Here is a 22,874-nt window from a genome sequence, read left to right as displayed (position 1 = left end):
TAATGCTAATCATGTGTGTCAAGATAAAGGAAATTAACGTGGCTTAAGTTTTCAGCTCTTTTCAGAAAAATCAATTATAAAGCAGTTACGATGCTGACACTAAACAATAAATCCCTGGATTTAGTTAATAAAAAAAGCTCCTGCTTTTTGAAGGTTTGTTTTTTTCATCCAACAGAAGAAACTCATAACATTGATTTTTGAGAAAGAAGGGACTCTTTACATCCGGTATCTTTAAATCCAGACGTATTCTTGATCTTAGCCTGTTTGGATCAGCAATCCCTTGCCATCTAGGGAATATGTCTTTATAAAGCTGCCCACAGTCTAAATTGTTCCTGGCATTAGTTGGGTGCCCTCTTACCTCGAACTCTAACAAGGGGTGGCAAACGGGAGCCCGGCTTGCATCTCACTGTGGGTTCAGAATATCCTGAGTCAAATCGTGGTTGGATTAAATCTCTCTGATGATGTACAAGTACTAAATATGTAGTCATCAATCCTGGCTGCATATCGTAATTGACTAGGAAGTTTTATAATACAGATGCCTGGGCCTCTGTATGGCATTTGTATTATAAAATACACTTAAGTATGCTGGAGTGGGACTACCAATAACTACCTCATTTCAATCTCTGTTACCCTTTATATAGTCACTGAGATGTTCACCGTCTTGTCACTTCCTTGTTTTGGATGATCAGAATCTTGCTGTCAGTCTTTCCCTTCAGTCCTCATAAAAACAATGACACAAAGGTTAAAGCCACTGAGAAAGTTTTTCAACAAGTGCAGTTCTGCTCATTGCGTTTCAAATGAGCAATTAATAATTCATAACAATTAACTGAGTTATGAGATTCTCTTTCAACACGTTTCTAAACATGAACAGATTAAATGGTAATTGCCATCAAATTTTATGTTCTATTTCATGTGCCCAATAAAAGTTTATCTTTTGGAACTCACTCTGTATTTCCTTTTGATATATTCATAACCAAATGCAATATACTATATTAAAATATTTATTATTAACCTATCAAATATTAACCACTTTTAAATTATAGGGATGAAAGAAAATAAACAGGCTACTTGTTTAAGTTTTCATGATTCTCTCTATTTTAATATGATTTGGATTTGTAGAATACGTGCTGGTAAAAACTGACGACGTGTGAAACTATATGAGTTCCTGCCCCTTATATAAATTTTTACAAGGCATTTGCCTGCCCTTGGTTTCCCAGCCAGCATTATTCTATGAACACTAAGTGGTAAAAACAAACAACAAACATGGATTTTGAGTCAACCTATCCTATGTTAAAGTCCACACTTACTATCTCATCCTCTGATTCTCAAACTTTAACGTGCATATGAACCAGTTGGAGATTTTGTTAAAATGCACATCAGTAAGTCTGAGGTGGGGCCGGACATTCTGCATTTCTTACAAATTCCCAAGTGATACTGATGCTACTGGTTGAAGGATCACACCTTTTAAGTTGCAGGGATCCAGATGACACAGTGAAGGTTACTTAGCCTCTCGTAGCCTGGGTTCCTTTACCTGCAGAGTGGGGATAACTGTATGACTTACAGTGAGAGCTAAACTAGAATATCTCTAAGACTCCATCTCAGATATGTGACTCTGAGGTTATAGGACAAAGCAGAGAGACCTAGGATCAGAAAAGTGAAGTAGAAAAATGGTACTGGAAGTTGGTCTTCTAGATTCCAGCAACAATAAGGCACTTTCAGATTTGATACCCCCTCTTGAACTGTCGGCCCTTAGAGGGTAGGTAGGGATCACATTTCATCTGTCTTTTGGTTTCAAAATTTATCACAATACCTGGCACATAGTAGGACTTTTAAATGAATGAGAGTATGAATAACGAATGCATCAATGAGTGAATGACTGCAAGAACAAGTGAATGAACCGGGCAACCCTATAGCCAACCCAGTTTGCCAGAGAGGAGAATTCAAAAGATTTAGCAAGACTCTGGTAAGAAGCCCATCTATCACCTTGGTTACATTAAGTTTAGTAACCCCAGATGAAAGGAAGGGCATAGTTTTCCTATAGATTATGGTATGATCTGATCTCATCTGCTGCGTATGAAGGGGCACGTTAGACACGATTGACTTAATCACGTTTGTTCGATGTGCCTATCAATAGGTGAAGCACAAAGTCCTCATTACTTCACAAATTTCAAGGTTTGATATAATCAGATAGCATTTATATATTATGTCTATATTTATCTTGGTATTATTGGTGCAAAATCAGCAACTTTAATTCTTATTTTAAATCAGAAAAACAGGGGTGAACTATCTCAGGAAAACCCTTATGATACATCTTCCAAGTGGGCAATAATAAATGCTGGGTCAGTAAAATCATTGAAAATGCTGTGACTCTTCCGACACATACACCAAGAAATTACCAAATTATCCTGGTAACAAGCCCTCCTGAAAACTCCCAAACTTTGTCTTTTTGCACTTAAAATCCACGTGAACAATGCAGCTGTCCATATTATTGATTTTCATGACAAAGAATACAGATTAACATAAGAGTAAGTCCATAGGGTCAATAATACTAATTAAAAAGAGGTCTAAATGTGATTCTTAAAAATAATTACATCAATATTTCATTATTTTGTAGTGGTTTATCTCTGAGACATATGCCTGTCTCCCCCAAGAGTTGCAGCTTAGAAGAAATAACTACAATACATAATATTAATCCTACCCTTTTGTAGATGGAAGGAATATTGTTAAAAACACATCTCAGTGATTATTTCTGTTTAAAAATAATTAGTAGTTTCTGGATGTTGAAGACTGCAAACTACAAGGATGAGATTGGACAGTGAGCAGATGAACTGTGAGTGGGTCTGAATTTCTGTGTGCCTACGCCTGCTTTAGATGGAATTCAGCTTTATTGGAACGTATCGCAACATGATCAATAGCGTGTATTTATGCAAGCCTCTTCTCCCCACCTTGCAGCAATGGACAACTGAAGGTTAATTTTTAAAAATAGAGAACCTGACAAAGATAGGACAAAAAGCAAATAGCATTTAAATAGAGTTGGGTCATGACATTATTCTATTTCTGTAGGCAGAGCCACATGATCCAGAATGCCTTGAGTTCAATAGACTCAGTCACACTCAAAAGAGCACTGGGACAGAAAAGGCAGGGGTTCAAAGCACAGACATGCACTTTATTCAGAATAATCACCTCCACTATCAAAGGTGATGGTTAAAAAAAATAAATTCTCAACAGGATCTGTAGATATATATATTTTTTTCCTGTGCCCTTGGTGATGTAGCCTGATATTATTACTGTAATTCTCTCTTCGTAAAGGTTTTTGCTAGTATTCAAGGTGACAGGTTGTTCCTGCAGAATGCAAGAGAATGATTTCTCACACCAACATGAGCAATCCTGATTGCATGATGGCCACCCCGACTTCTCGTTCATTAGCTGCTGATTGTACGAAATTGATGCTAAATTGACTTGGCTGGCTCATAAGCCTTTAAACAGTTGGCACCGACTATGTCTGTGATCTTGTCCTGGAAATTATATGGTCAAAGCCTTCCTGTTTCTGGAAATCCTACCATTTTTCTTCAGACCAATTAGGGCCTGGTAAATATGAATCAGTTAGATCCGTGATACCCACGGCCAGACAGAGGGCACACTTTAATGAAACGTATGGTTTTTGGTTTTCAAAAAATGTTCTCTTCTGCCTCCTGCTTCATATTCTCTCCATTTTATCGAACAGGTCCTCTGTTTCTTCATTTCTAAGTGCTGTGCGAGTTTGAAATAAATCAAGCTATGATCTGCAGGCCAAATCCAGCCCTCCTGTTGTCTATGGCCTATGAACTAAGAATGGCTTTTTCAATTTTTAAGTGATTGAAATAAAATCAAAAGAACAATATTTCATGGCATGTGAAAATTAAATGAAATTCAAATTTCAGTGTCCATAAATAAAACTGTATTGGGACACAGACACACTCATTCATTTCTGTGTCATCTACAGCTGATTTCAGACTACGACAGCTGAGTTGAAGAGTTGTGACAGAGACTATAAGGCCCATGAAGCCTAAGATAATTGCTATCTGTCCCTTTATAGAAAAAGTTTGCCAATCCCTGGAATAAATCACCAAAGCCTCTGTCTCCATCTGCAAAGTAAAAATGACAAAAATCCTATAAAATGCCACAGCAAACTCAATGAACAATAAATATCCACTAATAACAGGTTTGCCACTTATCCGGTGTTTGAGTTGGGGAAATTACCCAGTTGAAATCTCAGTTTTGCCATCTATAAAATGACGAAAATAATCTTACCTCTCTTGCAGAATGAGAATGCATTCATACTCCAGACACAGAGAAAGTGCACAGTAAATAAGAACAATTTTCGATGTGTTAAAATAGTATTATTCCTCAGAAATTCGTCCATATGCAAATCTCAGACCACTTGTGAGATTTCAAGATTACACCTTAGAATGCCCACCCCCCTCTCTCGGATGTCACAGGCGGTGCACAGAGAAGGCTGACCAGGGTGGCTGAGCAGACATGTCCCGGGAAGGTGGCAGCAGTCACACCCAGAATCAAGACCCCTGACTTCACTGGGTTGACACCCCGAATTTAGTTGTCAGGAACCCTCCCACCCTGGTGTACCCTGTGGCTCTTCTACCCCAGAGTTCTACCCCATTGCGACAGGGGGCTGATGACTGAAATGACAGCCCTTCACTGAAATGACAGTTTTTCTCTTACAAGTTTCAAGTGGGATGGTCCTTTTCCCATTACGCTGATTTTCATATTTAGACGTTATAGATGCAGCTTTAGAAGATTCTGAGATTCTCTCTCGTTCTCTTTCATACACACATACTCACACACACATATACTCACTAGTGTGTAAAGAATGGCTCAAGGTGAAACTCCATTTACGTGTAAAGTGAGGAAAGAACACCCCGTATTGTATTTCCACTTAGCTTACTGATCATCTTACTCTCAGATCGCTCCGCGCTGCTGCTTTGATTCTGGGATACTAATAGATACAATTATACCTGCATTCCTCCGTGAGGTTTGGCATTTCACACACCTTTCGCTGTTAAACTTGGGTGGTTCTATGGTGTGACATCACAGTGTTGGGGCATATTTGTCATTCTTAATAGTCTCTTCAAACAGAGGGGAAAATTAACATGGGTTGTCAAGTAACTATGGAGAGTGGCCCACCCAGGTCAGGCCGAGGCCCCTCTCTGAGCTTAGTGCAGGATGGCTGAGTGGTAGGCAAACTTCAGAATGTCAGGAGGTAGCCTGGAATTGCTGTTAGTACATCCATTCTCCGCATTTGTCCTGCAACGAGCTTCAGCAATTCAAGAGCCTCTGGTTTTGAATGTATTTAGGATCCAATCCTTAGTGAAGGGCATTCTGAACAACCCACTCCCTTCAAGCTGCCCCATCAGGCTTTGCTTCTGATGGTTGCTTCCAATGAAGTTATTAGCGGTGTGAGGAGTTAAAGTGCTTTCCACGGTCTAAGTGTAACCCCCCGACTCGTGGTGGCATGAGATCCCCCGTGTACTAGCCGTCGGTGGGCTTTTCCTCCCAATCCTAAATTAAAGGTGTGTTAAGAATGGAGGGAAAACGGGACCTGGAACTGGAAAGGGACGGCTATTAGCATGACTGAGTGGTATGGCGTCCTCCTGCTGAATCAGGAGAAATTTCACAACTGGGAGCCACCCTGGGGTTTGCTCTTCTAGCTGACAAAATGAGCCTTTCCCTCCCAGTAAGACTACCCAGCGCATTTGTAATGCCTACAAATTACCACTTTCTATCTTCTGTCTTCCTAATGTTTTCCTTTTTAAATTACCTCTGGGAGGCTCCTGCTGGGTCTGTTTAAAGAGCATTTCCTTCCCACCCTTAGGAGTGGAACAACAGTAACACCAAGTGCCCTTCCAAGTATTTGTTTTTCATCACTGTTATGGGGCTCGGCAAGGGAGACGAGCCTGGTGTTCAAGTTGCTAGCAAGGAAATTAAAAACTAGGATTCGGTGATGCCATTCACTTCTGACAATAGAGATATAAGAGGCAAGTGAGTGAAACTATATTTCTAGGACTGCAAATGCGCTAAAGCATCGCAGACATCCTTGTCTAAGTGACATGCCGCCTGCCAGTGGATTCAACACGTGAGGTCAGCTGGTGAAATGGGAACTGGATATTTTCATGTAACACAGCACATAGCAGGAGACTGCAGCTAGAGGCAATTGAAAAATTACAAGTTAGGCTCAAGGTATTTGTCCAGGGAGGTATAATCTTCATCTCAGAGAAGCAATTGGGAGCATCATCTTAATGATCACAAGTTGTCAGGCCTGTAGAAGTTAATCTCATACCAGGAAAAAAATAAAAAAATAAAAAAAAGGAAAGAAAAGGAAGCCGGCTGAAGTACAGCAGCAGAAAAGCTATGATGGGAACCAATTCTTCTCCAGAAATAAAGGAATTAAATAAGTCTGAAATCTGACTCTAGGAAATAGAGGGAGGACTGAGAACAAGGCAACCGAGAGGTATGAGAGTCTTTCGGGTGGTAAAGAGAGAGTTGAGTACAGAGGATAGCTGAGTGGCCAAATTGTGGTTCTTAATACAAATTGAGCTGAGTATCTCACTATACCTTCCTTTTGTCCTATGGACTTGGTCTGCAAGTCAGAGCCGGGAAGTTGGAGAGGCCCTCGAGGTCTTTTCGCTTGATTTTTCATTTAAGCAGAAACTCTCCAAAAAGCATCATTCATAGGAGCCTGTTCAGCTTCTGTTTGTACTTTTCCAGAATCCAGGGATTTATCATTATCCAACGTACCCTACTGTTTATTCTCAGGCAGCTGGAGAGAATAATTGTTTTAAAATGCTAAGCTGAAATCTACTTCTCTCTTTTTATCCACTGGTCCCAAGTCTATCTTCCTGAGCCAAGAAGTCCACTTGTTACATAATAGTCCTCCAAACATGAGTTGACACCTGTAACATGTCAAATCATATGCTCACCCACCTGCTTCAACTCTCTTTATGAAAAACCCTTTATCAAAGACTGGACTCTCCTACATCACTGTCTGCTGTGTTAAAAGTTTCCCCAGGTCTCGTCTCTTGACCTGGGCTGCTCAGGGCACATTTCAGGGGACTATAACCTCCTTTGGTCTTTGTTCAACCTGGAATTAGCTTGTTTGCAATGTAGGACACAATGCTGTCTAGAATTGAGCTTGGCTGTAAGCTAAGATCTCCATATCTGTCACTTGAACAGCTGTTAACACAACTCTCTACCACTCTGCTTTTTTGCAATTGTGATTTGTTAGCCTTGATTTGCAGCACAGTGTCTAGCACATAGTAGGTGCTAAATAGATGTTCATCAAAACCTCATTGGAAACCCTTGTGTAGCCATGTTGTTTATTTTAGTAGTCTCCCATTTTCTCTAGGTAGTCTACTGGGAAAAGTGTGTGTGTGTGTGTGTGTGTGTGTGTGTGTGTGTGTGTGTGTGTGTGTGTGTGTTAAAGGTCGAAGATCTTACTCTCCCCACCAAGAATATCACGAATTTTTCTTAAGGTTTGGCATGAGACCCCTTACAGGTTTTTAATAGCATTTGCTCTCTTATGTGACACTGTCATCTCCATACTACCAATAAGCAGTACGAGTAGTTCCCGACTGCTTTTTCTATTCTTCGGGTGAAAAAATTCTCATCAATACAAGTCAACAACACATCTCTTAGTATCTTGTTATTGGAATTTCCCCATTTTGGAAGATTACAGAGCATTTAGATTTTCTAATTTGGTTTTAGACAGTGTCTATATCCTCCAAATGGTTGTGCTGTGGGGTCTACAACATACTCTCACATTTTCTGTAAGATCTTTGGTCTTGACTGAAAAATATTTCACTGTTTCTAATTCACAATACAAGTCCATACCTTCCTGACATATGTTGCTCTTTTCTAATTCTATTCCATATGTCTTTTGAATAAGTTTTACCTTTGCATGTCTTTATTCCAAGCATGAGTTACATTCCGTCTCCATGATACACGCCTATTTATCCCTGGCATTAAAAGTTGATATTCTTGATGATTATCATGGTAGGCAGTATAAAATGCCTCCTCAAAGATGTCTGCACCCTAATCCCTGAAATCTGTTCCCTTACGTGGCAAAAGGGACTTTACAGATATGATTCAATTAAGAAAGGGCCCTGAGACGGAGCGATTATTTTGGATTACCTGTGTGTGTGCAGTCGGATCATATGGTTCCTTAAAAGTGGAGACCCTTTCTTTGCTGTGGTCAGAGAAAGACGTGGTGATAGAAGAAAGGTACAGAGAAAGTTTCTGGCTTTGAAGGTGGAGGAAGGAGACCATGAACAAGAGAATGCTGGTGACCTCTAGAAGGTAGTAAAAGAAGGGAAAAGATTCTCTCCTTGAGCCTCCAGAGGGAAGGCAGCCCTGTTGACACCTTGGAGATCCTTTTTGGGCTTCCAACTACAGAACTATGAGACAATAAATGTGTGTTGTTTTCAGCCACTAAGTTTGTGGTAAATTATGGTAATTTTCAACAACAGCAATAGAAAATGAATACAGTATTATGCATTCTCTGTGAAGGGATACATCTAAGCCATAAAGTTTTGTTCCCCAAACTTTCTTATGCTTCTCCTGAGAATAACTATTGTCTTTTTTTTTGACACAGTGTCTAGTTTTACGCTTTTATAAGGGTGCTTTCACTATATCCCGTTCAAATTTAATAAAAATCTTCTTGATTAGGCCATTGAGTCTCCTATTAAACACACTTTCCTGTTTTGGTAGCACGTGTACCGATCCTTTCTGAGAATCCATATGCTGAGACTCTAGACCGTGGTTAGCAACTGAATCTTAGCCTTCCCCTTGCTATGCATGCTTGGTTCTTGATTTCCTACATGCCCTGTTATCTCGCAAAATCGTAACATTTAACTATGTCACCAAATCTTTTGACTTTAACCCAAATAGTCAGGCTGTTAAGTGCTTCTGAAAGCATCATTAGAATTCATAAATTAGGTAAAAATGGGGGACAACTGGTGGCTTTAGTAAACACTGCATGATGTTCCAATGTGTCTTCTCCATCCTGCAGGAAGAGAACACATCTCAGCCTCACTGGTTCTATGCGTGGCTATTTCCGTTCCATTTTCCAAGAAAAGACTCCTCCCTGCCCCCACCCCACAAACCTCCCAGATTATCCAGTCTTCTTTGTGCAGGTAATAAGTGTTTCATTGCTTCCCAATAAATGTTAACCCCCTATATTTTATGTGAAGCATGGAATGTGGCTTCCTCTTTAGAAGGTTCAGCTTTATTCTCGAGCTGTGGCACATACCTCTTCTCTGATTTCACAGGGGCACATTTAAAAAATACCTTTGTCTCTTCCGGGTCTCATTCTTCTATTGGTTACCTCAACACTAATTTTGATTCTGCCTGGCCTCCTTGAAATCTTTTTATTTCTGCTTCCTTTCCTGGATTGTGTGTTCCATGCTGAGCAAAGACCATTCATTCTGATAGTTGTCAAGTGTTTCGCCTTTTATGTGAGAGAGACCAGCTTACATTTACGGAGCACCCAATTGGTGGGCCCCTCAGGTAGAGAGTTACTGCTGAGCCTGGAATTCTGCATTCCCCAGCTGAAGCCACACCACTGCTGTGGGGGTCAGCTTTGCTTCAGTCTCTTGAATCAGCCTTGTTTCTATCAAGGGATTTTTAGAGGCTCCGAGGTCAATAGTGTGATATTTCAGTAGTGGTCTTCCTTGCTGCATGTTCCTCACTTTCATTGTACAGTAAGTTTAAACATGGGTTCTTGCCTAGTGCTTTGACCCATCAACCTGTGCTTGGAACTAAATAATAGTAATTGAGTGTTTACTAGGTACCATGAGGTCCACATTTATGATTTTCCTTGAACTTTCACAATTATCATGTGTTAGGTTCTACCATTACTCCCATTTTTAGATGAAAACTAGGCTTAGAGAGTCCAAGTAATTTCCTCTAAGTCTCGCAGGTTGTAAGGGGTGGAGAGTGGGATTCAAACCCAGGCCTGTATGACTCCAGAGTCTAAGTGTGTACTCACTTTGTTCTACTCATAGGATGTAAGCGGCAGTATCAGTAACTGGGTCCATTTATTTTCCGTTCCCAAGTCCTTTGAGACTGCAGTTCCACATGGCTCCTCTAGGAGACTGGAGCCGGGGGTCTGGATCCCCAGCCTCTGTGCTGACACCTACTGCTGCCCCTTCCTGGCAGGACCTACCTAAATGTTTACTTAATCCCTGCTCGTTGCTGCCAATGCCATTGTCAACCCTACTCCACCACTATTTGTCTTCCTGGCATGGGTTTCTTGTGGCCAGGTTACTATCACTGCCACTGATAAGGTACCTAACCCAAGGATGGGTTCAACTCAGGGCAAGCGGAAGTGTACATGGGGGTGGAGGGAAGAGAAAGACAGAAAAGCATTTTTGAATGTATCTATGTATGTGCAGACACAGGAGTGATATAAAAATATTTGTCAACCGACAGTCACCAACTGAGTAGAATGGCTACTTGTTATAAAACTGGTGTTGGAAGGTACCCTGCTAAGACAGGTATCGCCTCATTAGTTGCTGGATCTTGGGGGTGGTCTAAGATATATCCCAGGGGAAGGCACGTAGGGATCTCCGCAGTAGCCATTTGCCAACTGACAGAAGAATTTCTATATTTTAACATAGAGTATCTATCCTGTGTGGATAGGCCTGAGGGAAGGAAAGATTTCACAGTGAGATAAAACTGTGTTTAAAGGTGTACTCGAAATATGTTAAATTTATATAGCAAATCTAGTCTCATCTTGTTCCAGTCCTTCCTTTACAGATTAGCCAGAGTAGTCTTTCTAAAACAAAATTTTATCCTTTCATCCCTCTGCTTAAAACTGTATGATAGATTCCATATCTCCTTTGTTTGATGGTCCCCAAGTCGCCTTCCTGATGAGATGCAACTCCTTAGCTTGGTGTTTAAGAAACCACGTGGTCTGGTTTCTGGTTGTTTTTTCAACATCTTCTCCACCTTTCTAGCATACATACACGTGCCCGCATGCACACACACACACATACAACCTTAGCCCCCAGTCATATCAAAACTATTTGATATTTCTGAAACATAGTGCATTAGCTCATGCACCTTTGCCCAAGAGGTTCTATCCTGGAAAGCTCCTACTAATCCTTCAGTACTCAACCAAATATTACCTCTTAGGGAAGCTTTACTTCCCATCCAGGCTTCACCAAAAACATGTACATAGCTCGTTCTTACTTCTTATCACCTATCAAACCTGTTGGGTTGCATGTCAGCCTCTCACTCCAGATTGTGTACTCCATGCCCACATGTCCACAGCTGTTATCTCTCTTCATTGTGCAGACTCTACTGTTGTCTCAATGCCTAATTCACAGAAGGTCCTCAAGAAATACTCAAAAGGATAAAGCATTTACTCCCATAACCTCACTGATCCACACACCAACTATGTGAGGTGCTAGAGCTGAGGCACAGAGAGTCTTGTACATCACATAGCCCTTACGTGCGTGGTAGGGCCGCACTTACATCCAACCTTCCATCCCAGAAGGAAACATGTGGTGACATTATATCTTTTTATGATAGTCTAATAATTAATACAGAAACATTATATTAGGCCCTTTTTGAGATACATTTCCCCTACGGCTAGATTAATTCACTTTCCTCTCTAATGTCTTTCCTTGATTATACTCCAGGAATCCATTCATTAGGTCTTGCTGTTTCAGGAAGTTTACATGAGACTTTCTTTTTTGAGAAGTGTGTTTTAATTACAAAGTCTCCCTACACCTCATGCCTTGAGTCTTGGGGCTGGTTTTTAGACCTTTTTCTGTCCCTCCTTCTCTCCTTCTGACTGGTGGCCTTCTCTGGGCCTCTCTGTCCGTATGTTCCAGGACTGATGACTGTTCTGAGTCCCGGCTCCTCACATGGCACCTGAGATCCACCAACTCATCCAGACCCCAAAGGTTCTTTCTTGGAACCTACGGCATAGAGGACTTTTAAACCATGACCTTATTCAGAGCTGCACGCAGGTGTGCTGCCTGACTGCTTTGATTTGACTGTCTTTTAATGCTCCTCTCCAGCATGGCTGCAGAGGCTCATCCTCCAGCTCCTGGGTCCCACCTTACCCTTGGCCGACTCAGTGCTAAATTTCTCAACCCATTTCCACAGTTCACTGATGCCCATGACGTTCGTATGGCAGTAAATTTCACTTTGGCTTTCCATTATGCAGAAGTATAGTTTACAGATTACTACAAATTCTACAAGTAGCTAGTAATATGTTCTGTACAGCCCTGGTAGAAACTGGCTTTCAGACATTTCCTGCATGCTGACATTTTTCGAGTGAAAGGTAAGCAAAGAGACCTCTGAGCTGTGCTGTCCAATATGGCAAACACATGTGGCCATTAAGCCTTGCAATACGGCCGGTCCTAAATGAGATGTTCTGTTTAAGTATAAAAAAATCTGACTTCAAAGACTGTAGGAAAAAAAATGTAAACTATATCCTTATTTTAATGTTAATTATATGTAGAAATTAAAATATTTCAGCTATTTTGGGTAAAATAAGTTGTTCACATCAATTTTTATTTATTTTTACTTTTTAATGCGGATAACAAAACATTTAAAGCTACATATCTGGCTTGCATGATTTTCCACTGGATTGTGTTGCTGTAGAGGATATACTTGGTGGCTCTTTAATATTAGTAAGCTGACTTTGTAGATAGAATGGAAAGTTAGTGTAGAATTAAAAAGCAGAAAAGGTTATGAATGACAGAAGGAAGCTTATGCTCAGATTTTTAAATTTCTGTTCCCTGAATACACTGACATGCCACCTGCCTTGACAAGCTCTTAAGAAGGTCTGATAATCCTCAGAGAAATGAGGCTGAACCAAACCAAATGACATCCATCTAAGGCTCACTGAAGGGTGCCTAACCTCAGAGGCTTAAAATCAATATTGATTTTCATCATTTATTTTACCCTGGCATTGAACTATCCCTTAGATTTAATACCTTTAGATTTTTGGTTAAGATTCAGTGATGGGTATGATAGCAAGGGTGGTAATAAGTTATGTAGATATAATTTAATTTATGAACTCTGGAGCTCCAGGGTAACTTCCAGTTCAAGAAATATATTAACCACATACACATCACCCTTCATTTTGCGGTGAAAGTTTTCAAGCTGGGTCCCTATTGTGCCACTTAATTTATGGTTAGGCCAGGTACATGGTTCTGTGTTCAATATTTCAATATAAGTTGCTCCAGCCATCAGACGGGATGAAGTTGGGTTTCAAAAAAGCCAGCTGGACAGCTGATGGATTGCTCTCTCTCCTAGCCATAGGCTGGGGCATTAAGGAGCTTTTAAAGCTTGTCAGTGTTTGGGGTCTTTTTCTGCTCTGAGCAGCTGCACGCACCGGCCTAGACAAGCAGAATCAGCCATGCTGCAGCAGGCAGAGGGCACCTCCCAGAGTTACTTACGTTGACAGCCGTAGTGCCAGGAATTTCCCGGCAGACACTCATCACACTTAGGCCCTGTCGTTCCAGTCTTACACTCACAAAATCCTGAGCCATTACAACGATCATGGACTGAGCCCAAAGGGTTACAATAACACTCTGTAGAAACAAGACAACACACAGGCTGGAGACAAGTCTGCATGGCTTACAGGTTATCAACACAGAAGCGTCACTTACGTCAACGCATCACTTACTTAAAGAAAGATGGCCACTAATGAAATGCTTTTGGTAATATGGCTATTTCAGGTTCATTATTTACATGCTCAGCCTTCCATGATATCGGAGGAAATCAACTGAAAACTTCCAGGAAATAAGACATCATGCTCTTCACTGCTAACAGATCATAATGGAGATGCCATCTGTTAGGGCATTTTTAGATGGTCTAATGAACACCATGAGAATTTTCTATATCAAAGATAAATCAATATGCCATCAGTGTAAAATCTGTTTTAAATTTTTCAAATGGGCTTATTTGTTACACTCAATTTTTGAGAATTGCTGACTATTTTTAAAGTGCAATATGAATGCACTTTGTTTATTCAAAGGCAGTTTTACTTTATGATTTAGGATAGCACCTTAACTTATTTATATATGCACTGTTTTGTGATGAGCCTTTAGATATTGTATCTGCTAGGCATGTTAGTACAGCTTTTATGCAGCCTCGATGAACAATCATGAAAGAAAAATAAATTTTGCAATCACAAGTCAATTTCAATATAGGCATCATGTGAGACACATTTTCCATTATAATGTCTGCTGGTAGGACAATATAACTCCGTGTAATAAAAAGTAAATAGAATATTTCCTTGATTCTTTACACAGTCTTATACAGGATACTTTTTTACTTCTGAAGCACTATTTTGCTTAAAGGCTGAACCAGAATTACTTAGGCTTCCACTCACTTGAAAAGTAACAACAGCTAGTTTTGGAATTTCTGGGCCAAAGTTTCTTTTCTCATTACCCCACTGTATACTCTTAGACAAGTTTGTACGTCTCTATCTCATTTTCTTTATGGTTCCATTAAGAGGTTTTCTTGTTAAAAAACAAAACAAAACAAAACAAAACCAAAAAACAAATAAAATTATACCAAGCAACCAATGGAACAACCAACCATGAAAAGCCCTGAAAACTTCGGTTTCATATTACTAAATTTAACGTCAAATCAGCAATGGAAATTCAGGGTTTAATATTATAGAGAGGTCCAGAATTTTGGCTTTCACTATTTTTGTCATAGGAACTATTTAGATAATTTCTTCAAAGAATGTGGAGTACCTTAGAATTATGATTTATTTCACGTTAAGTCATGTTTTGACTTCAGCATTCTTATGATACAAACATATATATAAGACATAAAGAATGACATACATAGGTAAAAATAAAACTAAATTTTACTCTGAAATGCTCTCTCCTTGCCTGGGTTGGCTTGTCCTTAATAACTAGAGTTTTATTTTAAATTGGCATTATCTATTTTAATGAGTGTGTATAGGGGTTGTTCAAAAATTTTTTAAATAGTAATTTTGTTGTGGCTTTAAAATGTTTCTCTGTACATATGTATATTACAAGTATGTACCTATACCAAACCTGTAATAATATTTCTTACTATTTAAAGTGTATAAGATGGCAATGAGTCACCAACATTTTGTAAGCCAGGAAGTAGAGTTACATCTGGCCAACATGAATTCATATATTATTCTAATCAATTGGCCCATAACAACGGATTAATATAAGGTTTTTAGATGCAAAAAAATGTAAATAAAAATTTTAAAAATGTAGAAGATCTAAACCACAGTATATCCCAATGGGTGTCATAGGAAAAGGCGGTAAATGTAATGCTTTTCAAACAGTTATGAAAATAAATGACAAGGACAGGTGTGGTCTACACTCCACCTTACATACAAATAATTTAGTTTTAAAAATACCATTGATGGGGCTTTGCTCAATGGTGGGTGTTGGGGTGATGAGGATGGCCTTGGAGAATTGTATTTTATTTAATGAAACCAGGAAGAATATGCAGAACTGTGAGAATAAAAAACAACATGACATACTTTTGGAGGTTTGCTTAAAAAGTTACACTACAATTGATTTATAGGTATTAGAAATGTCTTGTGTTTGCTTTGCTCTAGAGAAGGTACCCCTGATGACCTGATCGTGAGTTTCAAGAGGAATAAAAAATAATACATCATAATTTGAGATACGTTTTGTAGCAACTGCTGAGCCCTGTGTCCCATTCTGATGTCAAGCTTGTTATCAGGGATTATTAGGAGTGATTACCCAAGGTCACAGACCACGTATCCTCTAGCTTCCTGCTTAATGCGTGAGTTTATATGAAACAGAATCATGCAAGGATGTCATCTTCATGTAATTGCTGCATCATACAAGGTAATTACATGCATCTTTAGAGACATGGTAGTGCTTGGAATTTGTATGAAAATGGGTAAATTCACCAGTAATCACAAAGCAGCAATCACTGTGGCAACATGAAAAGGTTGCATTTTATATTTGCCATAATATAAAATGATGCAAGTAGTTTAAACATCTATTTCAACACAGAGTCGACACTTTGTCAAAGGTATAGGCTGTACCCTCGTGGATTTGACTGTCAGTTGTTAAAAAATTGGGAAAGTGCCTTGGTTTTTTTTTTTTTTTTTAATTTGGAGAGACTAAGATGAAGTTCAAATTTTCTGAGTTTACTGCCTAATTCTGTGAAAATAAGTTGGGTAAATACCCATTCATTTTCATTAGTGCTTTCTGTACAAAATAGTATAAACATGAACTCTCAATTACTTGTGGTGTATCCTCTCCAGTTTAATTCTCAGTCCTGCCTCAAGCCCTTTGGGGAGCTTAAATGTGGAATAGAGTGAAGAGGGCATATTGCTCCATAGGGCAAACCTTAGCACTGGAGCCACAGGCTTCCAGAAGCCCTTGCGAGTGAACTCCAGACTTAGCCTTGTGTATAGGTAGCCCCAATATCTCTGCCCTTCACCCCTTAAGTAGGAAAAGTAAAATCTATAGCGCTTTTAGGAAATTGTTATTGATTCCTTGTATGTGTATATTGATTAAAGACAAAAGATAGACCATAACATATACCAGCGAGGCAAATTTTTTTGGTTCACTCTTTAAAAACAACTTTACCCCTTAGGAAAAGGGCAACAATGTAAGGAATTTTGATATTTGGGGGTTATTGTAGCTAATTGTGATGGTACCTAAAAACACTCATCTTTGTGCTTACCAATTACTTTACTTGGTTTGAAGAGTATAACATACTGAATAGAAACATGTTTGTCTCAGTAATAAATGAAATTCTCCAAAGGTTTATAATTTTAATTAACAAACTATCTAGAAATGGAAAAAAACAACAATTGCTCTTGATTTTTTAAAGTAGAAATCAATACAGAAATGAATATTAAGCTTTTCCTATTTCATCTTTAGTTTATGTGATTTAAACACAAAAGCTGAATGGGCTCTGTTCTCGTCTGTGGATAATCAAACATGGATTTACAACAGGACTATACCTCTTAGAATTGGACAGGAAGTGCAGATTTTGTAGTTCACAGATTACTTTAGGACTGAAAAAAGGCCAAACTTCCTGAGGATAGAATACTGTGAGCCAAACATATTGGGATAGTGTTAAGTGACCTGCTATAAGAAATTTTATGGAATAAAATCTTCTCTCAGAAGGCTCTTTTCTTTGGTTTATTTAAAATACTATGAATTAAATTATAAAACATTTAAATTTTATGTATTTTGTAAAAATGATTAGGTTTTACTCCTGTGTTCCTATTTATTTTCCCTTTTCTCTTGTTTCCATATTTATAGTATGACATTTATATACTTTTACAAATGACATTCAGTGAAAAGTAACTCTGCATTCAAAATTCAGACAGCTACATGTCTTTTGGTTTTTATTAGTATCCTGAAATCTTTGTAACCCAAGTGTTATAGAGGTAATTGAACTGCTTCTGTTCACAAGCTCATAGTGGAATTGTGGCTGTCATCCAGAAAGCAAACCATAAGTAGAAGACAGACAAGCTTAGCTTTGCTAAATGTGTCACAGTGGTTGGGAGAAAGTGTTTAACTTTGAAGTCAGGAAAATAACTCTCTGCTAAAGGTATATGATTTAGGCCAATTTGCCTTATTTTCCTCAACTAGAAAATAGGGGAAATTATCAGTGCAATACTTACCCCAAGTATTTTGTTAATGAGGATCAAGTCAAAAAAACATATTTACAAGTCAGTCCATAGTTCACCAAGTGTTTCCTGGTCATCCCATATTATCCCAATTTGACCAAGAGTTCTCAAATGACTTACCTAAGGCACTCAGCTATTAAATTAGCAAACTGGGACTTGAACCCAGCTCTCCGGCCTTTAAATCCAGTGATTTCTCCACTAATTCACAAATAATAAATAGGGACGACTTTGAAAAATAGAACATACTTTAGACATAAACAGCATTATGTAAAAGTTGGCCCAATTGAATTCCAAACACCTTGTACAGCTATTTTATGAGACACTTAGCAAGTACCTATATCATCTTGGCAATCCAATCAAAGAACAATAATCTCAGAATTGCAGATTGATTGGATTCCTTTTTTTGATGAAAAGATCACCTGTCGTTTTTCAGCTCATGTATTCTGTTTAACTTATGTAAAAAAAATCTACCTTTAAAGTTGGTTGCCTATATAGTTACCTACTGGTGTGGCAACAGATCTGTAGCCATCACCATTTTGAATATATGCATTTGTTCCCAGTAAATTATGAAGTGAAATTCCATTTATTGTTTCTTATTTTTCCATTAGCTCCCTTTCTTAAAGACAGGTTCCACTACACAAAAGGTAGGCAAGGTTTTTTGGATGAGAAGGGCACCTGATTCCCGGCAGCTGACATAAACAGTAGTCATGGGGTTTGGGGAGAGTGCTCCAGGGGACCCAGGGGACTCAGTTTTCCAGGGCTCATGAAGCTAAGAGAATTAAGCATCTAGAATAATTTTGAGAAATTGCTTCTCTTTTGGGGGGCTCTAGGAAAATTCAATAAATGGAATTTCTTTACTGCGGATGAAAATTTCAGGAAAACTTTTACATTACCAGTTATTAGTAGCTTTCAATTCCAAATGGCAATATTTTTAATCAATCAGTATCCTAATTTCTCATATCTATTGTTACATCCCATATAATGAGTTTTCATTTCAAAAGTTAGGATCAGATTGAAATGACCAGGTTTTAAGATTTCATGCAAAAAAAAAAAAATAGAAAGAAAATTCTTCATCTTCTAAACATGATTTTTCAGAGCATTATCTTTAAAGCAACAATAACATAAGGATTCAAAATATATCCCCCAACTATGATTTCAACCAGCACAAGTGAATTTTAAGTCTACCACCAAGATGTTTTTCTCCATTGAGAAAGTTCATTGTGGCTCAGCCGTGGTGCAAATCACCAGCCTCTCCACTTTAAATCGCTCCCCATAGCTCGAAAGGCACAGAACAATAGCTGAAATTATAATTGAACTGACCTATGCACACATTCTCATCGTCCAGCTGTGCAGAAGCATTTCTGAAGTAGCCCAGCCTGCATAACTCACAGTGCTGCCCTCTAGTGTTGTGTTTACAGCTCACGCAAATGACTGTATTTAGCAGATCGATATAACTGCATCGATTGGAGTGGCCGAAGCATTCACAATCTTGCAAGGAAGAACAGAAATGTATACAGAGTGTATACAGTAGCAGAGTAATAGCACACTACATGCTCGGGTAAAATGAGGAGTGGAGAAAAGATGGCGGAACGGCATTACATATACACGAGTCAACATGACACATGGCGACAACAGGTGGTTGTGACTGGCATGGAAGTAGCATCTGTTTCAAGCACGATAGAAAGGTTGGACATTCAGAACATGACTGGAGATTGTCAATTCTTGGCAGACCAGATGAACAGAAGCATTTGCAGGTGTACACCTTTTAATATTTGGAAAAGAGTTGGATTTGATTGATGCAAAAGTCTACTTTTTGCGCACTGAGAACTTTACTGTCTTTGCATCACTTCCCTCATTTTCTCTTCATAGCTGCAGTCTTAAAAAAGAGGCTGGCAAGTATGTGAGCATCCAGGACCTGAATCTGCCATCACCCTTGGCTCCATTGTTTACAGTCTCACTATCATTTCTGTTGAGACTTGAACTTTGTCAGGATTTCACAGAAATCACAGCAAATTTAATAGGGATCTAGACAACTAAGTAATTCTTTATTTTTGCTTTTTTTTTTCCCCCAAATGCTAAGAGGGAAAATGGCTTTGGTAAGCCTTTCATCGGGTCAAATCTGCATGTTTGTTTATGTGTGAGAGACAATATATAAAACAGGGAGAGTATTTGTATTAAAAAAGGGCTATTACGATTTCTTTTTCTTCCAAGTTTCAAGCTAAGTCTGCTACAAAAGAAGGATTAGGCAGCTACTATATCCCCAGATTTTTTCCCTTTGTCTCCTCAAAATGTTGGAGGCGGCTCTGAAGCTTAGGGGTGATGGTAACAAAAACTAGACAAGGGGATGGAGGAAAGAGAACGAGAGCAGGTGGGGAAGGGTGAAGAGTGACTAGATTTTCTCTCTGTTGCATCTCAACCAAAGCAAGAAGTAGTGAACTAATTCAACCTTTTCCGAAGAAGTGGTAAAGACACAGACAACTGGTAGTAACAATTATTAAATTTGACAGAAACAAGAAGGGTGAGAGGTAACTAGGTGGGGAATGTAATTTGTCTTCTCAAAATATGGGGGGGGTAAGCCTACCTGGACATTTATGGGGAAGGTCAACCATGATACTGAAAATCATTTTTATACTCCTTTTGTAAAACGTCCAGCTTTTATTTCATCTTACCAGGAAGCCAAACACAGTCACTATTTGAGCCCATCCATTCATTCATTCAATAAATACTTTATTGGATTGGTCTACCATGTGCCAGGCACTATGAAAGGTGCTGAGTTACTCTGTTGTCCTAAATAAAATTTTGGAAGTACTGCATTTGGTGACTAGGTAAAAATGAATAAGCATCATCAACAATGAATAAGGAAGAATAAGGAAGGGTGACAAGTCTCCCCTTCTTTTCTTGTTAACATGCTGCAACTCATCAGGACATTGTAGATTCATTTATTGGAGAGGCAGTTACTACAGTAGAGAGCTGAGGGCAAGGTCCTGACAGAATGAAACCAAATTTCGATAGAAGCAGAAGATGACACTGAACATGGTGAAGAGTAGAAGATACCCAGGAATAGGGTCAGCACCTTGGGGACTCCAGATGCTTAAACAAAAGGCAAGAAGGAAAGATTCCTGAAAGCAAGCCGCTTTCTCTATTTGAGGCTATCTGCATCACTGTGTGTGTGCTGGGTGGGGAGCCAAAGAAACCAGAGCGAGGGAGTACTAGGAGAAGGAGGCCTTTGGAATCCAATGTGGGATATGAGGTAAACAAATCCTTGCCCAAATTTAGTAGATAAGGCATGCCAAATTAATAAGAGTAACAACAACAATAGAATTGCAGCTCATGGAATTAAATTCTCTTAAAAAACAATAAGCATTTACCCCAATACACTACATCGCCCTGAGTTACACCTTGCTAAGCTGGCATTTCTGACACCTTGGGAAATGTAGAAGGCCTCTAGAACGTTCCTTGATTGAAGGTTTGAAACAAGCAGAATCTTTTCGGCCTGGATCCACCTCACAGTCGTGGCAACAGGGAGGCGACCCCACTCTCGAAATATAATTGCTTCCCAAGGATTTCTTCGCTCAGAGCTGCCTAGAATTCCTGAGGGCACGAACAGACCATCCTCAGCCTTTCCCTCTCTGGAAGGGGCCCCTGAATGGTTGTCCCTCTTCATGTTCCTCACCCCAGGTAGGTCGGTGGTGCACCTAGTAGAGTTAATCCAACTTTTTTCAAAAGCATCTTTTAGGGGCATAAATTCATCCTTGGAACTTTTTAGAACTACAGAGAAGTCCTTGTTGTCAAGAGGTTTGTTTGTGTGCTGAGAAATAGAAAACAAAATAGCATGGGGTATTTTAATAGTGACACAAAACGATCTAAAAAGACATTCATTGAACTTGAGAGGACTTAGGACAAACTAACTGAATGCTGGACTTAACACTAAATCTTTCTCGGGCAGGTAGGGTTTATTAAAAAAAAAAAAGGAGGGCAGGAGTATTTCAGGTGAAAGGAACAGAGTGGGCAAAGGCATGCAGTTGGGAAAGGATAGAGATTAAGGCTGGAGAAGTTTCACAACATGGTTCCTTTGTATTTGAAGGACTCTAAGATCTTCCCAATGAGCTCCATCGGACAAAGCTTTATCCAAGGAATAAAAGCATATTAGTAGATACCCAAGTTCAACGCTTTCAAACGTAGTCTATGGATCTCCACAGATATGTCAAACGTGACACTGTTACCTACTACTCTTTGAATTTAATGAATAGTATACATTTCTGTGATGACATTAACTCTTTGTTTCTGGGTCCTTTTTTTGAAAACCAATTTATTAATTTTGATCAGAAAAGTTAAATACTATAAATTATGTAAGTAATTATATAGTTATATATGAAATCATATTCAGCTAAAAACCAAGACTATAAATTTATTTCAGAAAATAAGTGGATATTTAAAATGTCTTACAATCTAGGAAATGGGCTGACAATAACTTGATTCTTTTAACACTTTTAGACTCTTCTGAGACTTTGACAAAGCTGTCTTTTTTGGCCACGACATATTTCAGAATAAAAAGTGAGAAAAAGATCTTTGAAAATGATTTGAAAAACATGAGAAAATTGTACAAATACAAAGCATTTCAAATGTAACTATTAAACTGGTTTTTTTCTTCTTCCCAGTATTCTGTTAATTTACCACTCTGTAGTAACTAGTCTTTCAGCATAGGCATAGAATCCATTAATGATTATTAATGATACAGTTTGAGCTGCATTATCATATTAAGTTTCTTAAGGGATGATAGGAATAGCTCAATAATTCTTTGATCCTCCAATTCACTTACCTACCATCTCCTCCCTTCCCTTTTTACAAAGTCCGTGGTCCAGCCTCATAATCACTTCCTATTACATATTCTCCTCTCCCTTGTCCCCTACCCCTCTTCTCTCCTTTGTCCCCTCCCCCCTCTCCCCAATCATAGTCTTCTGGGTAAACCTGATCCTGGTTAAATCCAGTTCTCTACCTCTCCATGCCTGCACCCTAGCAGCCAAATGTAGCTGGAGTTTTTCTCCAACCATTTTGAAGTAAGTCTCACTTTAAGCTGATGATCATAAACCTCCATGGGGCCCTCAGGGCTGCCTGGCAACCCTTCCTGAACAGGGGACTTCTGGGCCACCATTCTCTGTATTGGTGCTCCTCCATCTGTACC

General features: G+C 39.1%; 1 protein-coding gene across 8 annotated transcripts in view; it reads right to left on the bottom strand.

The window, feature by feature from the left end:
* Positions 1 to 22,874, bottom strand: part of NTNG1 (netrin G1) — a 291,411-nt gene that overhangs the window by 31,342 nt on the left and 237,195 nt on the right. For 3 of the 8 annotated variants that reach the window (XM_033093310.1, XM_033093312.1, XM_033093311.1), the window contains exons 6-7: positions 19,013 to 19,180; positions 13,470 to 13,604 (exon numbers count right to left, since the gene is read on the bottom strand). The exons of 3 other annotated variants lie outside the window; for them this stretch is intronic. In XM_033093310.1, the coding sequence (XP_032949201.1) occupies positions 13,470 to 13,604; positions 19,013 to 19,180 (303 nt within the window). The remainder of the gene's footprint in view (positions 1 to 13,469; positions 13,605 to 19,012; positions 19,181 to 22,874) is intronic. 2 more of the 8 variants (XM_033093313.1, XM_033093315.1) reach the window with 1 other exon arrangement.

The sequence above is a fragment of the Rhinolophus ferrumequinum genome, chromosome 22 (assembly GCF_004115265.2).
Source record: "Rhinolophus ferrumequinum isolate MPI-CBG mRhiFer1 chromosome 22, mRhiFer1_v1.p, whole genome shotgun sequence".
Taxonomy (NCBI): Eukaryota; Metazoa; Chordata; class Mammalia; order Chiroptera; family Rhinolophidae; genus Rhinolophus; species Rhinolophus ferrumequinum.
Note: the sequence above shows the minus strand (reverse complement) of the source record. Positions and strands in the feature narration are given on the sequence as shown.